This window comes from Gracilinanus agilis, chromosome 3 (genome assembly GCF_016433145.1).
Source record: "Gracilinanus agilis isolate LMUSP501 chromosome 3, AgileGrace, whole genome shotgun sequence".
Lineage (NCBI taxonomy): Eukaryota > Metazoa > Chordata > Mammalia > Didelphimorphia > Didelphidae > Gracilinanus > Gracilinanus agilis.
The window spans coordinates 61,097,590-61,114,920 of NC_058132.1; the positions used below are offsets into that span (position 1 = coordinate 61,097,590).

Here is a 17,331-nt window from a genome sequence, read left to right on the forward strand (position 1 = left end):
AAGGCAGAAGGAATCCTTATAGGTTTATTCCATGGGCAACTGTCAGGGTCAAAAAGCAGGAACTAGAGACTGGCCTGCTCTAGAGAGGGAAGGGACAGCTCCTTGGCACTCATAGTGCTATCCTCCTGGACACAACTGCATACCTCCCAGATGGAGCTGTCAACCAACTCCATTCCCAAACATTGTTTGGAGTTACACTTGGAATTCTTTACCTCATCTCTGGTTGGTGTAAGTCTCAAGTGGAAAGCCAGAGATAACCAGAGATGCCTCTTGTCCTCCTCTTGTGCCCTGGAGAAAAACTGCTGACTGTGGAAACTCCTGGAGTGTTCCACATTTTCTTCTATCTTACTCTTTGACCCCTACTAGTTCAGTGTTATGTTTTTCTGGGATTCCTATTTTCTCTTCAGGCTCCTGATCACCCTTGGGGAAGTTTCTTCAACCAGTAGCTGACACCAAACCATTTTGGCATTGCCTGGCCAGACTCTTTCCACTTCCCTTTCTCCTAGTACCTGACCCTTACAGGAATGAGCCAATACATTTGTGACTGTGGGGGGCATTGGGGAGACAGAGGAAAAAGATATAATTATTCTAAATAATTTCTGAGACTAACTACATGGGTAAGGCCACCTATACACTAAGATCTGCCTGTTGAAGAGCCTTCCTTTCATGGAGGGAGACGTTGGAGGTATTCACTAAGGTCAAATGGAGGACATTGTCCTTTGATTAAGATGAGTCAGAAACTTCCTCCTTGAGCTAAATAATGGAGTCAATTTATTGCAATGTTCGAATTTTAGAAGGAAAAGTCAAAATGGTAAAGAATCGGAGACATTGGTGTGGTGCCTCTTGCCAGTGGGACATAATGTCTCATATCACGTTGTCTAGTCTGAGAGTCCAGATTTTCATATGTCTGAGATCAAATTTTTTACAGAATAGAGGCATGGAAACTTGGATGCCTTCAATTCCTACGGTTACGAACCAATTCATGTATCTTGGAATTCCCAACAATGACACCTAGAAAGAAAGAAAAGGAAGAAAGGAATAAAAGAAAGGAACAATAAAAATGAAGGCAAGATTTGACATGACCGTTCTATATAACCAGTTCTAAGACTTTTAAACAGAGTGGGAAGGACGTTAAGACATGTTCTGGTTCATTCTCCTCATCAGACTGGCAAGAAGATTGAGATTCAGAGAGGGGAGGTCATCTGACCAAAGCTACATAGTTAAGTTAATGGCTATTCCAAGAATTGTAATTATCCACACATAAAGAGGTATTAGCTAGAAGTCATGCGGCATATTATATATGTTATCTAATTTAATCCTCAGAGCAATCCTTAAGAAGGTCCTATTATCCCCATTTTTCCATTTTCCAGATAAGGGAACTGAGGCTGAAGAAGACTTTTCCAGCATCATACAGAAAGTTCTATTCAAAGTAGGATTCAAATTAAGTCTGTTCTCTTAAGTCTGTTCTTTATCCATTATCCCAATCCTTCATAATAATAAACTCTTAGAGAAAGGTCAAGAGACTTGTAGTCTGAGACTTGGTTTTGGTTCCAATATTTTCTAGGCATGTGATCTCAGCCAAGCAAGGAGGACTCTTCTTGATCTCTAAAATATAGTTAGGTAGTAATCCCTTTTCACAGTTCATATTACCCTGAATTCATAACACCCCTCACTGGATAAGCAGGAAGCCAATATTTTTTGAGTCAGTACTGATATTGTCTATATTTCACGTGTACTTATTTGGTACATAGTTGCCTCTCCTGATAGAATGTAAAGGCATGAACTCTTGCTTTTTAAAAATATATTTTTAAAATTACATACAATTGGGAAAATAGAATATCTTCAAAATTATAAAAATACATATGTACCCTTGTAAAAAAATAGATTATTATGCTCTGTTTTTATATTGCCTATGTTTCTCCCTGTTTTCCCTCCCAGAGTGGGAACAACATCATCCAAATCCATCAATCAGTACATTTAAACAATTTGAGCTCGGTAAAGAAGTGAGATGAGGCATTTTCTCATCTTTGGAAAGAAAAATTTCAAGGAACAATTTTGTGAACAATAAAGCTCCAGAAAAGACAAAATGATTCCTGGTAAGTATTGAGTACGGGCATGGTGGAAACGATCCTTCTATCCTAGGAAACCATGAATCATAATGGGAAAAAGGAGAAAAATTCAGGGAAGGGGCACTGGAACAATGGTATCAGACTCAGATAGAAGCACATCCCTCTGGGCTGATATTGATTTAGCAAAGGTGGTATCATATTTTCTCTTATTATAAGTAGCCCCAAGACTTTAATGTTTCTGCTCTAGAGGATTTGACGAATGCTTCCAAGAACAAAGAAGAACACTTTCCATAACCCAGTATGGAATGAAAGATCCCTTACCACTGTGTCATTTGTTGGTATAGGAGAGATCAGAAATAGACCATTATCCACCGGCCATGATTTGAAGAAGGCATACACAGTAGATCCCTTTGCCGTGTACCTGCAGAAGAGAGCCACCACAGACTTATCCAAAATAGAATGAAATATCTGGGAAGTACTTGTCCTATCAGAGACCATCCCCATGGACAAGTCTATGATTTGGATTTACTTTCTATTATTTACCTGGAACCTAGAAAATCCCTTTGAATTTAGGAGTTGGTAGCATTCTCTTTCTGATTCCTCTTCCAAACAGAGGACTTCTGCCTTACACAATTTACCTGACATTTCACTAGATGAATACAATGTAGACACACAGCAAATATTTGCTGCTACTTCCTAGTCAGCATTTCATGTGATCCCAGAAAAAAGTGCTAGAAAGGGACCTCAGATGTATTTTAGAGATGAGAAAAGGGAGGCCCAGGGAGTGGAAGGCACTAGCCTGTGGGTCATACATTTCAGGTGGGATCTCAAACCAGGCTGTCTTCTGACTCCAGAGTCAGTGCTCTGTCCCTTGTTCTACAGTGAATAATAGAAACAGTATTTAACCAAAGAGCTTAACCATTTGAGGAGAAAAAAGATCATTGACATCTTTCTCACTCTAGTCTCACCTCATCCTACATGGTCTTTGACCTGTCAATTCATGGGAAAACAGCAGCTAAAAGCAAACAGTCCTGGACCAAGGGCAGAAGGTCGCAGTGCATCTCATCTATTCTCCTGGCTTTGGGTGCAAAATCTTTATTTTTGAGCACCTATGGCTCTGAGATCCAATGATTTACATTAGAATCTTGGCTCTGAACCTGGAGTCCATGTACTCCCATAGAGAGAGCAGTGTGTGAATTTGGACAGGAAAAAAAAATTCATGATCATTCAAATCTAGTTGGTTTCCTTTGTAATCCTTGGTATTTTATTTTGTGCATTTAAAACCATTTTTCTTAGAAAGGGTCTATAGGCTTTACTGGACTGGTTAAAGGTGTCCATGGCATATAAAAGGCTGAGAATCTCAGAATCAGACCAAAAGCCTGGATTTGCTGAATCCTTTCTGAGTCAATGGATAGCAGGGGTCCACCTGGGGAAAATCTGGAAGCTTCTGAACTGGCTCAGTAGGAAGAGGAATTCAGGGGTGCTCTGCTGGATATGGGGTATAGTAACTAGGTCTGGATACAAGAGAGATACTAAGCTGGGATGGAACAAAAGACCTAGTCACCCCCAAATGTAGGGGGAGGCAACTTACCATATATTCCTGTCAGAAGTGTCAGTTTGAACCCTCCATGGTTTGGAACCATAGATCCCTTCTCCATTGATCTCTAGCCAGCTTCCCACAGAACGAAGCCTATCCTCAAAGATGGGGGGAATGATTCCATCTGCTGTGGGTCCAACGTTAATGAGATAGTTGCCTCCATAGGCCACAACTTCAATTAGTTCCTGTAAAGAAGAAATAATGAAATGTCAACCCTATCAACAGCAATGTGAGATACATTACTCAAAAATTCATAAATGTTTTAAAAATCCCAATAACAACTTTGAGTTTATTCTGTTTCTTAGAGCAGTGATGAGCAAACTATGACCTGCGGGCCAGATGCAGGCCTCTGAAATGTTCTAAACACCCAGTGGGACATTATTCCTAATCTGACGAATATAATGAGTAGGATACAATACAATGAAACTTCGAAAGAATTGCCTTAGAAACATACTCACAGATGAGCATTTCCTTTCCTTTGGCCCCCTCTTTAAAAAGTTTGCCCATCACTGTCTTAGAGCTTTTAGAAACCAGGATAATATAGCCAAGAGATTCTTTAGAACTCAGGTCTAGAAGAATCCTTAGAACACAGGATTTTCGAGCTGGGAGGGACCTTAAGCAAATCCACAGAAAATTAAAAACAAAAATTCCGACTAGGTGCCAACTACCAACTGTGATAGGAACTGACAACACAAGAATATAAATATAGAGAGAGGTCCTTTGGAAGGGAGAGCACAGGAGGAATCAGGAAAGGATTCATGAAGATAGTAGCAGAGATGGGAAGAAGAATGTTGAATTCAGAATGGCAGAGCAGGAAGAGTCTTGACAACCCAGAATTTCAGAGTTAGGAAGACCCTCAGAATGAAGAATGTCAGAACAGAAAGTGTCCTCAGGAAGTGATCATGAGGCTAAGAAAACCTCAGACTCCTAACTCCCAAGGTCTTGCCACTATCTCCTCCTCTCCACCTTGTTTCAGAAGACCAAAGTCAAAGCAGCTCTTACCCAAATGATTTCTACTTTAGTCAGAACATCCTTACTCTCCATGGTTCGCCGATATCCCCAGGACCGTTTATCAAGGGTGGTGCACATCTCCCATTTGCGTTTTGGAAGAACTTTTGGCTTGTACTTGTCATGGCAAGTAAGGTAACCCCCATGATTACATGGATCTTCTTTTCCCCATCTGTCATTGACCACAATTTGATCCTAAAAGAAGAAAGGCAGAACTGAGTCACCAGGGATAAAGTCACAAGGATTCCTTTGTCTACAGCTACAAAAGCAAATCCATCAGGTTTTCTTGGATGACTTTGCAATTCAAGAATTTATTTCCTAAGTAAAGCTTAACAAACCCCATTACTCCCATTGGTCCTCCTACAAAGGATGGGTGCTCAACCCTTCACCATCTTTGCTAAATTCCTCTTATTCTTACCCTCTAGGTTATTAATGACTTTAAAAAAATACCCCATCTTATTTCCTGTTTTAGTAAGAACTCTAAGAAAGAAGTGAAAGAGCTAAGAAAATGGGGTTAAGTGACTTGTCTAGGGTGACATAGCTAGAAGTGTCTGAGGCCAGATTCAAACCCATTTCATCTTGACTCCAGGCTTGGAGTTCTATCCACTATGTCACCCAGCTGCCCTTATAATGACCACCTTAACCTGTAGTGCCCAGAAATGAACATGATCCTTCAGGTAAAGTCTGAAGAGGACCATGTAGTGGAACTAAAACCTCCCAATTCCTGGAATCTCAGCATCTCTTAATGAAATCCAAGATCTCATTAGCTTTTAAAAAAATATAGTTTTCAGTGGAAATGCACATCCTCTACAGGGGATGAGGTGGTTAGTGTGGGTAGAGGGGAGAGTAAGGACAAGAATCATGTAACCATGGAAAATTTTTCTAAAAAATAAAAAATAAAAAAAATGTTTTTTTGGCTGCCATAGCACACTGCTGACTCAAGTGAAGCCTATAAGTCCACTGAAATCCCCAGATCCTCTTCAGAACAATTGCTATCCATTCATCCTTCCTCTTATCTTATACTGGTGAGGTAGACATTTGGTACCCAAGTGAAGATTTGATATTCATCTCTATTAATTTCATCTTATTAGATTTAATCCAGGGCTCTAGCCTTATCAGGATCCTTTTGGATCTTGTCACCCAGAGGCTTAGCTATGCTTCCTAGCTTTCTCCTTCAACTGGTGGGAGCCATCTTATGCCTGGGGCATATATACCATCTTGTATTATAGTCGTATATATGTTATTGATTCCTTCTGGTAGACTATAAGTTCTAAGAGGGCAGACAGATTGTCTTATTGATACAGTATGCACATAGTGGGCATTGTATAAAGCATTTCTGGCTGAAGTGAAATGCAATGTATGTTACTAATCCTAGGCACATTCTGAATGACTTTGCCCCAGCCCTAAAGGGCTGCCATGGATGTCACCTAAGACCACATGCTGGGGAACAATTATTTTCAACATCTGCCAAGGACAATGTGAGTGAATATGCAGGAACTTGAATTTCTTACTCTTCAAAGTCTAAGGAATTATCCCTAGAGTAACAAGCTGAATTCTGCATTCTTGTAAAACCTTCCTCATTTCCCCATCCAGAATCTCTCCTGACAAATCAGGGAGGGGAAGGAAGGATCCACTTGGTTTCAGGCTCTGACTCCCCCAGCCTTCTACTGTCACAGCCAGTCATTGGCCAGTCACATACCTTAACAGGGCTGTCATTGTACAGCCAGGCGAGGAACTCAGTGGAATTCCAGTAAGTGTCTGGGGCTTCCCATTCTCCATCAGACCAGATCAGGTCAGGTTTGTATCTGAAAGACACAAGATGGAGGAGTCTTTACATTCTAGAACAGCAGTGGAGTCTGAGAAGAACTAGTAGTGGATCAGAGGCCAGGAAACCCAGGCTTTATGCCCAGCTCCAGCATTTAGGAAGAACCATGTAACCTCCCTCAGGCAAGGAATTTCCCAGTTTGAGCCTCACTGCCCTCATCTGTAAGTAACTGGGATTAGACTCTTTTCCTTGCCCCACAGGAGTCAAAAATCATGGCTTTAAAGTACTTTGTAGAAGGGCAGCATAGAGCAGTGGTCAGAGAGTACCTAGGAGTAAGAATGTCTGGGGTTCTGTAGAGAGTCATAAACAAGCAATTTGGTCTGTAATTCATATCAGATCCAACTATAACTGATGATTATAACCAATTTTAACTTCTTTCATTATTCAAAGTTTTCCTGTCTAATAAATCATGTTATTTTTTTTAAACCCTTACCTTCTGTCTTGGAGTCAATACTGTGTATTGGCTCCAAGGCAGAAGAATGGTAAGGGTAGGCAATTGGGGTCAGGTGACTTGCCCAGGGTCACACAGCTGGGAAGTATCTGAGACCAGATTTGAACCTAGGACCTCCTGTCTCTAGGCCTGGCTCTCAATGCACTGAGCTACCCAGGTGCCCCCCAAATCATGTTATTTTGAAGAGAAGGGGGATATGTTGGGAGCTATTAGGAGAAATTAGAATCTCAAGTAGATATTTTTATCTGGACCCCCTCAAAAGATCAATACAGACCGGCAGAGCCAAGTATTGGCTTTCTTCCTATCGGGTCGAGAAATCAGAGTGGGATATCTAAGATAAAAATCTGAGATTCCTCTTTTGATTCCTTTCATAATTCCTTCAAAATGCATTATAGTCTTATTGAAAAAGCTTTGGGCTCTCAGCACTCCAGCAGAAGCGGGGCTAACTCTGTTCCCCTTTGACTAATAACACAGATGGCTGGTACGGCTAAGGTCGAACCCTTGGCAGGGCATTTTGCCCAGAATTAAAGTAAAATAATGAGGCTCAAAAAATTTGTTTAATACCATCAAGGCTGAGAAATGCCAGGGCTTTCAGGCCTAACAGAGATGTCCTAGGCTCCACTTAAAGATAACACATGTAGTTGATAGTTTAGCATAGGTTTTTTATCCACGCCTGGAGGCTTCTAAGGCTTTAGTTTTGACTATAGTAAAAATCTTACTCTCTGTAACTGTGGGAAACTTTCTTGGGTTTTTGGGGGAAGGGGATCTTTAATTTCCTTTATAATGAAGTGACTACTTCAGTATTTTTTGGAGTACTATGAGCTAACAAGCCGTGCTTCCAATCTGTTTCATTCTTTGCGTCCAATGACCACCCTAGGCCACTCACATAAGTCTCTGGTTATAGACTAGGATCTCTATAGGGTTCAAGTTTTGCCTATGGTCCATTCTGGGGCTGAGTTCCTGGCAAACTGCTAAATCTCTGAGTGCCCTTGAATACTCTAAGAAGATGCTGATCCACCTGAGAGAAGTAACTTCTCACTGAGCATCCTTACACCAATGAAGTTTTATCCTGGCCTCCCCACACCCCAAAAGCCCCTGAAAAAAATACAAAAGCTTTGTAAGTATCCAATGCTACTCCCTGAACCCATCCTCAGGGCAGCATGAGCTGGCTTACTCTAGCCCCTCACTCCATAGAAATGATTGGTTCTTTGGAGCTACAGGAAGACCTTGACCTTACCCCTTAGTGAGGCTGCAATCAGAGCTTAGAGGAATGACTACATCCACAGAGGATATTTTTTCAAGCAACAAAAACCAACTTCCTGCACCTCCTATTTCTCTGGCCCTTTAAAGTTACAAAATTCTATGAGATGGGGCAATTTTACAGTTTTACAGGACAAAAACAGAAAGGCAGAGAGCTTCTCACCTGTTCACAAGATCGACCAATTCTGGTAGGACTTTTGCAGCCACAAAGTTCTGGGTTGTGAAGTTGTTTTGCTTGTCAAGCAAATAGAAGGGATGAAACCACTCCAGAAGTGAGTGGTACAGTCCATAATGGATATTCCTAAAAACATAAGGCAGGCATCAGAATTAGCTCCCAAAGAGTGTTTTCAAAGGCTACTGAAGAAAACCGAACACCCAGAGGACCTGGGCATATGCATTAGGTAGAGTGAAGCTACCAAGTGGGTAATCAGAATCCCAAACCAACTTGCATAGTTTTTTTTTTTTAATTTCACAGGAGGGATTAAATTCAAGTAATATTTATTAGAGGATTTTGTTGCAGGATTTCCTTGAATTTCCAAGGAGAAGTGGCTTAAAGGATCTCACTGAAGAAATAGAGGAGTTAAAATACCTGATGGGGTGAGCATGTGGCAAATCCCAAGAATAACCAATAGACAAGCTAAGTACTCTTTTCTCTCTCATTAAAGGATCCTAGTAAATTGGGTGGGAAGCCTTGGGCAAAGGTCAGCTGCAGAGGATGTGCTGAGATCTGCATCACTGCAGGGATGCCATTAGAGAATACAATTAGAAGTCATATTTGGGTTAGAGGGCAGTTGCTCCTAGGTAGCTCAGTGGATTGAGAGCCAGGCCTAGAGAGGGGGAGGTTCAAAGTTAGCCTTAGACACTGCCTAGCAAGTAATTTAACTTGCATTGCCTACTCATTACTCATCTTTTGCCTTGGAGCCAATCAATATATGGTACTGATTCTAAGACAGAAGATAAAGGTTAAAAAAAAATGAAAAAGAAGTAATACTTCCCTCATAGGCATAAGCACCCTACTCTATGGAGATGGAGAGTCAACTGAGATTACAAATTTGGACATGTTTTTTCCAACAAAAGGCCTCTTTCTGTGCCTTTTTCCTAAGGATTGTACCGAACTCTCATACCAATATTTCCTTTCTTCCTAATTAATTTCTTTAATTTTTTATTATTACTTCTTAACATTTTTATATTATATGTTATATTAATTTTACTATTAATTTTTCTTTGTACTTTCTAGGCTTTTAGAAAATTCTTCTATTCCTTCTTTAATAAATGATTTCCAGTAAGATACATACAATGCAGTCTCTATTCTAGATACAAAGTTAAAAGGAAAATTGTTATGGTTGGTCATCTAGGTGGTGTAGTGGGTAGAGCACCAGATCTGAAGTCAGGAAGACCTGAGTTCAAATTCAGCAATGGATATTTCCTAGCTCCATGATGTTGGGCAAGTCACGCAATCCTTTTTGCCTCAATTTCCTCATCTGGAAAATGAGCTGGAGAAGGAAATGGCAGCTTCTCCAGTATCTTTGCCAAGAAAACCCCAAATGAGGTCACAAAGAGTCAGAACTGAACGACAACGACAAAATGCTGTGTGGAGCAGTTACTCAAGCTCACAAAGAAACTCTAACACTTGAATTCACCTGCTCCCCCTCTTAAACTCAAATATTAATTTTTTTTTTTAGATCAGAAGAAAGGTAGGGGTACAGGTAGGGTGAAAAAGTGTCCTAGGTGGCTGTTTTGGTTCAAAAACAAGGGAGGGACATATAACAGGCAATCATCCAATCAGAATCACAGAACTGGAGATTCAGAAGGAATATTCAGCATCATCTGATCTTCCCAACCATGAAAAAAATCCCTTCTACTCTTATACAGTCGACAAATGATCACCTATGCTCTGCTAGAAGACCTGTAAAGGAGAGTAGTCTCACCCTGAGGAAGGCAGTTCATTCTACCCAAGGTTGCATTAGCAGCTTTAGCTGCCATACCTAAGCTTCCAAACACCTCCCCAGGACCAGGGAAGCTCCCAGATCAATGGATGTTTCCTAGGCTGACACAGACACTGTGATCTGTTCTGAGCAGTTTCTATTCACCAGCCAATAGCCACTTGTAGCCTGGTCATGCCATGCTTTGGGCCAATTACTATCCCTCAGCCTAGCAGGGCCAGGACAGAACAAAGCTCAGTGATAAGGGAACTACTCTGCAGTTACTTCACCAAGCTGAGGGGGAAGAGGAGATCTGCAAGTGAATGCCTGACAAACAACAAAGGAAAGGGAGTCAAGAGCTCTGACCTACACCAAACGCACTTACTTTTCTCGAAGGAAAGGTCCCAATTCTCCCACCAGATCCCTGTGGGGCCCTACATCCATAGAATTCCAGTTCCAAGAGGTAGGACTGGGCCAGTTTGTATAGCCTTCATGATGCTTGGAGGTCAGGACCACATACCTGTGGAAATCAAAGCCATGCTGTGAATGCTTTCTTCCTGTTCACATTGTCTTGCTTTTACTCATCTTTTCCCATACAGTCTCAGTGAAATGAAAATGGAGATCTGTTCCATTTTTGCCCTTGTATCCCCAGGGCCTGGCACAAGATGGGTGCTTAATAAAAGAAGTAAATGAAATAGGAACAAAGGCAAAGGTCACCAGTGAAACAGCTGCCTCTTCTCTGGCCTCAAGGACTTAAAAAACCTGATTCTGAGATGTGGGCCACAGGCTTCACCCAATTAGCCAAAGGGGTCCAGGACACATTAAAAAGCTGAACAATCCCTTTTCTAAACCTATGTGAGAATAACACAACTGTCATTAATGCTCCTAAAATCTCATTTCAGATTTACATACTGGACAAAAGACCAAGGAAAGCCAAAGAATATCCTATCCAAAGTGTTTTAGACTTCCAGGTAACAAAAGCAGTCAATTGAGTAAAGGGAATTTACTCAAGTTCAGGAGGAGCTACCTGAATTCCACATTAGCTCCCCTATAACTGCATCCCTTGGGCTGAGGCACAGGACCCAGCTCCTCAGTACAAGAGTTGAAGAAGGTATACTTGTTGATTCAGGGCAACAAAACATTTAAGTGTGCTCCAGTCCCTACAGGAAGGAGCTTTCAATTGTATTAGGGAGGCAATATTCCAAAACCTATATACCAAAGAGGTATATGGAGAACTCAAAGGGAAGTCTGATGCCATCTAGTCCAACCCCTTCATTTAATGGATAAGGAAAGTGAAATCCAGGGGAGAAGTTAAAGGAATTGGCCAAGGTGACACACCTAAGTGGAACTCAAACTCATTCTTTTAATTGAAGAAAGTATGGCCCCAGAGGGGCACTCAATTCTTGGCATTGACCAGGGCAAGTCACAACCCCAAATCCCAGCCCCCTGAGCCTCTTCTGTTTTAGAACTGATAAGGGTTTATTAAAAAAAAAAAAAAAAAAAAAAAAGAGGATATACCAATTGCCCAAGGTCCAACCTATTAGGGTGGTCTGGGCTCTGTGCATACAAATACAATCAGTTCTGAAATAATCTCTAAGACCAAGGTGTTTGCATTCTAATTCAAAGCAAATGTTTTCCCTCTTAAATGCTTCTGGGGCCTGAGGTTACAAAAGAAGTCCAGGGTGGAGATTGGGTTTGAATCCTGCTCAGGAACTCCCTCCCCAAATTCGCCTTTCCCTTCCCACTAATTCTACGGGTGGGAGGGAGTACAATTTAGTGGAGCAGCTCTGGCTAGACCAGAGTTGGAATTTGGCGACCCTGAGTCAAGTCCCGCCTCTTCCACACCCCTATCTCTGGGTTTCAGTTTCCTCATCTGCAAAGTGGGGCGAGGTGGGACTCAGCTGGTCTCACCTGGCCCCCGCCGCCTCGAAGATTTCCGCCCATTTTTTGGGGTCGAAGAACTTAGCCTGGAACTGGGGGCCGAAGTCCGCGTAGGAGAAGCCGGGAGGGTAGTTGTTGCGCATAAAAGCTTCAGCATCTGGGTCTTTAAAACCCTTCCAGTAATACCAGAACCATTCTCCCCAGGCAGGCACGGAGTAGACTCCCCAGTGCACGAAGATGCCGAATTTGGCCTCGTCAAACCAGGCGGGCAGCGGCCGGGCGTCCAGGCTGTCCCAATCCGGGGTGTAGCGTGGCGTGTAGCTTGGAGTGTAGCGCGCCAGGGCCGAAGCCACCAGCAGGAGCAGGGGCACGAGCTGGACAGCTACCGCCATGGCTGCTTTGGCTGTCCAACTGCAAGTGAGGCCAAGCCAGCCTCTTATTCACTGGGCGGCACCGCCCCTGCTCTCAGGCTCTGCCTCGCGGCCCCCCAGTTGGCGAAACTTTTTGCTTTAAACCAGCTTGAGCCCCGTAGGGGAGACTGGAGCCAGGCTCTGGGGACAAGGACAAAATTGAGGGGAATGCTAAGAACGAGGAATTCCATATCAGGCTCCTATTAGGGGAGTGACCCCCTCTGGCAACCCGTAATCCCTGAATTGGTTTCTTCTTATCTAAAAGCAGGCTGGGCAGTCCCTACCCTTTTGGGGATGAAGTTAGGGAAGGACTTTGGAAATCTTGAAGCATTGAGTAAAAGGGAGAGATTATCCTTATCTCCTGTGACTCTGGGCAAAGCAGTTTTTTAAACCCTTACTTTTTGTCTTAGAGTCTATGCTGTGTATTGGTTCCTTGGCAGAAGTAGGGGCTAGAAGGGGTGGGGGTTATTAAGTGATTTGCTCAGGATCACCCAGCTAAGAATTGTCTGAGGGTAGATTTGAACCCAGGACCTCCCCTCTCTAGGCCTGCTCTCAATGCTCCTAGCCACCCAGCTGCCCCCATTGGGCAAATCACTTAACCCCTCTTAAAAATAAATGTCAACAAATTATTTTTGCTGACAAAATTAAAAGTATAATAATGATTAGGTACATTTTTTGGTAATATAGGTTTACTAAGGACAATCCTTTTTGTGGGAGGATTATTTTGCTTAATTGGGGTTCTAAGTGAATGTTTGTTATCAAATTTCAATTGTTCCTCTGTTAATTCTGGTCTGTTCTGAGGTTTTACACATTTCATCTTTTCACACAGATGGGTACTGATATCAATCCAGGAGAATATAATTTTGACTGAGCTGAAGAGTTGATAGTTTTAAAAGAGTTAATTTTCTCTGGACTTATTTGTTTGGCTGCTGCAATCAAACACAATTTAATGAACTCACCATTGGTAAATAGGTTTTGTTGTTTGGCTAACAAATGAGGTGCTAGAAACTTACTTGATTGTAGCCTCATTTTCATTTTCTAATCTTTTGTCGAGAAATTCTGTTATGATGAGATATTCCCTTTAAAATTGTCTAATTTTTCTGACTACTGCTTTCCTATGATTTGGGAATAGTGTGATGAAGTTTTAGTCTAGGAATGTAGATTTGTATTGTATTCTTTTAGTGCAGCCATAGTGTCATTACATAATAAACATAATATTTTGCCATATAGGATATGGCAACATTGAGACATTAATGCATTGCTGTTGGAGTTGTGAATTGATCTAATCATTCTGGAAGGCAATTTGGAACTATGCCCAAAGGGCTTTAAAAGACTGCCTGTCCTTTGATCCAGCATACCACTTCTGGGTTTATACCCCAAAGAGATAATAAGGAAAAAGACTTGTACAGAAATATTTATAGCTGCACTCTTTGTGGTGGCAAAAAATTGGAAAATGAAGGGATGCCCTTCGTTTGGGGAATGGCTGAACAAATTGTGGTGTTTGTTGGTGATGGAATACAATTGTGCTAAAAGGAATAATGAACCGGAGGAATTCCATGAGAACTGGAAAGCCCTCCAGGAACTGTTGCAGAGTGAAAGCAGAACCAGGAGAAAATTATACAAAGAGACTGATATACTATGACACAATAGAATATAATAGACCTCTACTAGCAGCTATGCAATGTTCCAGGACAATTCTGAGAAAGAATGCTGTCCACATCCAGAGAAAAAACTGTGGGAGTAGAAACACTGAAGAAAAATAACTGCTTGATCACATGGTCCAATGGGGATATGATTGGGAATATAAAGGATCACTCTAGTGCAAATGTTAATAATATGGAGATAGGTCTGGATCAATGATACATGTAAAATCCAGTGGAATTGCTCATTGGCTATTGGAGGGAGTGGGAGAAGAAAGAAGGGAGGGAAAGAACATGAACCATGTGACCATGGAAAAATATTCCAAATTATTTAAATACCTAAAAAAAATATTTTGATATCTAATTTGACAACAAAATTATCCACATTCCATTGTGCCTTAATGGGACAACATTTGAAATCTACTTTTTTCTTCTTTTCTTGTTTAGACACAATGAGAATGCACTAGTAAAAAAAAAGTTTAAATAAGATACCTGTGACACTTGAAATGCAGTCAGAATTTGATAGCATTATTGAGATTGGTAGCAATGCAAATTGATGAGAAGGCCATCACAACTACTTAACAGTGTGACTGTTGTTCAAAAGTTATTATAGATAGTATGAAAATGAGTGTGATTGTGTTCCCCCCCAAAAATTACGGATACTAAAATTTGAATTTCACTTATTATTATGTGTCATGAAATATTGTTTGTCTAGTTTTTTCAAACCATTTAAAAATGCAAAAACCATTTTAACTCATGAGATGTAATAAAATTAGAAGGGCAGCAGGGGGCTAGGTTCTGAAGGGCTTTGAATGTTTAGCAGAACATTTTGCAGTTGGATCTTGGAGGCAATAGGGAGCCACTGGAATTAATAAGTACAGAAGTGAAATGGATGGACTTGTGCTTTTGAAAACTCACTTGATGGTTGAATGGAGGAGAGGGCAGAGACTTGAGGCAGGCTCACTCACCAACAGGTTATTGCAATAATCCTGGTCTTGAAGTGGGGCCAGTGCTAGAGGAGAGAAAGGGGATTATTAGAGAAATGCTGCCTAGATGAAATTAAAAGGGCTTAGAAGCAGATGGGACTTGGGAATGTGAGGAACTGTGGGTAATCAAGGATGACTTCTAGGTTGTAAGCCTTAGGATACCCAGATTTGAGAAGTATAGAATGCTAATTAAATCCCTGGGAGCTGATGAAATCACCTAGTAAAGTAGTAATAGAGAGGGAGAAGAGAAGAGGGCTCAGGATAGAACCCTGAGGGATACTTATGGGCCTGATCTGGTGGAGGATCCTGCAATGGAGATGCAGAAAGATTAGTCAGATAGATAGGAAAGCAGGAGAAAGTTCCCTGTCCCAAAAACCTAGAAAGAAGAGAGTATCAAGGAGGAGAAAGTGATCAATGGGGTCCAAGGCTTCAGAGAGATCAAGGGAAATGAGGATTGAGAAAAGTCCATTAGATTTGGCAACTAGGAGATCATTGGCAACTTTGGAGAGAGTAGTTTTGGTGGAATAATAAAGTCTGAAGCTGGATTGTAAGGGACTAAGAAAAGACTGGGAGAAGAGAAAGTGGAGGCACCACCTTTTGAGAGGAGTTTAAGTATAAAGGGCAAATTAGATATAGAACACACTACTAGGAAACTGTTTCTCTTGAGTCTCCTGGTGAAGTCTCTTATATTAAGAAACAGAATAAGAAAAATTTAGTATCATCTGGCCAACCTTGTCTTCCAGACACTATTCTCTGCTCAGTTTATGATTTTTTTTGTTGTTGTTAAGAATTATAAGGAGAAAGGCACTTGGGTGGCTCAGTGGATAAGAAAGCCAGGCCTCGAGAAAGGAAGTCCTGGGTTCAAGTGTGGACTCAGATACTTTCTAGCCCTAGGCAAGTCTCTTACCCCTTTGCCTAACCCTTATTGCTCTTCTGCCTTGAAACCAATGAAAGGTATTGTTTCTAAAATGGAAAATAAGGGTAGTAAAATAATGGATTAAAGAGTGCCTTCTTTGGTTTAATGAAAGTATAATCAATTCCTATGTTCACAGTTTCAAAAGAAAATCAGAATGACAGAGTTCAATATTCATGAGACAACTCCAGTTCATATTCCCTTCTATCTGAGGATTCAAACATATTTCAATGGGAAAGCTGGTATGATCTGGAGTGTAGAAACAAGGGGGCTTGAATCCCGTTGTCTTCTTAATAATTAAAAAGTCATCTCAGCTCAATCAATCAGCCTTTATTAAGTGCTCTCTATGTGCCACGCACTGTGCCAAGAGCTAGTGATACAAAGGGACAAAAAAATAGAGGAGCTTACATTCTATTGGAGTCCTTGAAAGAAACAAAGAGAAGAGAAAGTCTTGAGGGTTTCTACCTTTAATGGCTCTGGTTAGAAGGTTGTATCACAATTGTTAAAGAAAAAGGCACAAATCTAAAAGAATCAGGTTTATTAAATGTAATGTTATTCTAAATCTGAGCATTTTTTAGCTCATAAAGAAGAATATCCTAGTTAGAAGAGTCTCCTCCTCTTGTCCTTAAATGCTTCTCTATCCTAAGGTAATTTAAGGAGACATTCACAGATATCTTGAACAAGTAAAAAGTTATATGTTAAAATGCAGTTTGGGGCCTACATTCTAGTCTTTTTATCTTTAATCTTCAACATTCAGTTTCTTTGTTGAGCTTTTCTCAAGCTCCAAAGGGGGCTCCCCTAGGGATCTAGCTCTCTGTCCTTGAAGGGAAAAGAAAGTGCTACACTTGGGTGAGTCAAAAGCACTTGGCCCTATAGGAGTAGTGGTGATGGGGTAGGGAAGCAAAGATCTTATCAAGACAGTTCAGTTTGGTTATGTTTTGCTGTTCAGTTTTTCAGTTGTGTCCAACCCTTCCAGATCCATGTGAGGTTTTCTCCTTAAAAGATATTGGAATGTCCCCAGTTGATAAATGGTCAAATGATATGAATAGGCAAATTTCAGATGAAGAAATCAAAGCTATCAATAATTATATAAAAAATGTTCTAAATCCCTCTTGATTAGAGAAATACATATTAAAACAACTCTGAAGTACCATCTCACACCCATCAGATTTGCCAATATGATGGTAAAGGAAAATGATAAATGTTGGAGGGAATGTGGCAAAATTGGGACAGTACCACATTGCTAGTGGAGTTGTAAACTGATCTAGTCATTCTGGAGGACTTTGGAATTTTGCCCAAAGGGCTATAAAAGAATGCATGTATTTTGATCCCATAGTATCAGTACTACATCTGTATCCCAAAGAGATTT

The 17,331-nt window shown here is 41.0% G+C and overlaps 1 protein-coding gene across 1 annotated transcript; it reads right to left on the reverse strand.

The window, feature by feature from the left end:
* Positions 1–864: 864 nt before the first annotated feature.
* On the reverse strand, positions 865–12,405 carry LOC123241019 (tissue alpha-L-fucosidase-like). The gene is made up of 8 exons (XM_044668728.1): positions 12,044–12,405; positions 10,518–10,652; positions 8,374–8,511; positions 6,374–6,479; positions 4,669–4,869; positions 3,661–3,851; positions 2,391–2,490; positions 865–1,011 (listed from the first exon to the last, which is right to left on the reverse strand). Exons 1-8 carry the CDS (start codon positions 12,403–12,405, stop codon positions 865–867), a joined length of 1,380 nt encoding a protein of 459 aa, XP_044524663.1.
* Positions 12,406–17,331: the final 4,926 nt, after the last annotated feature.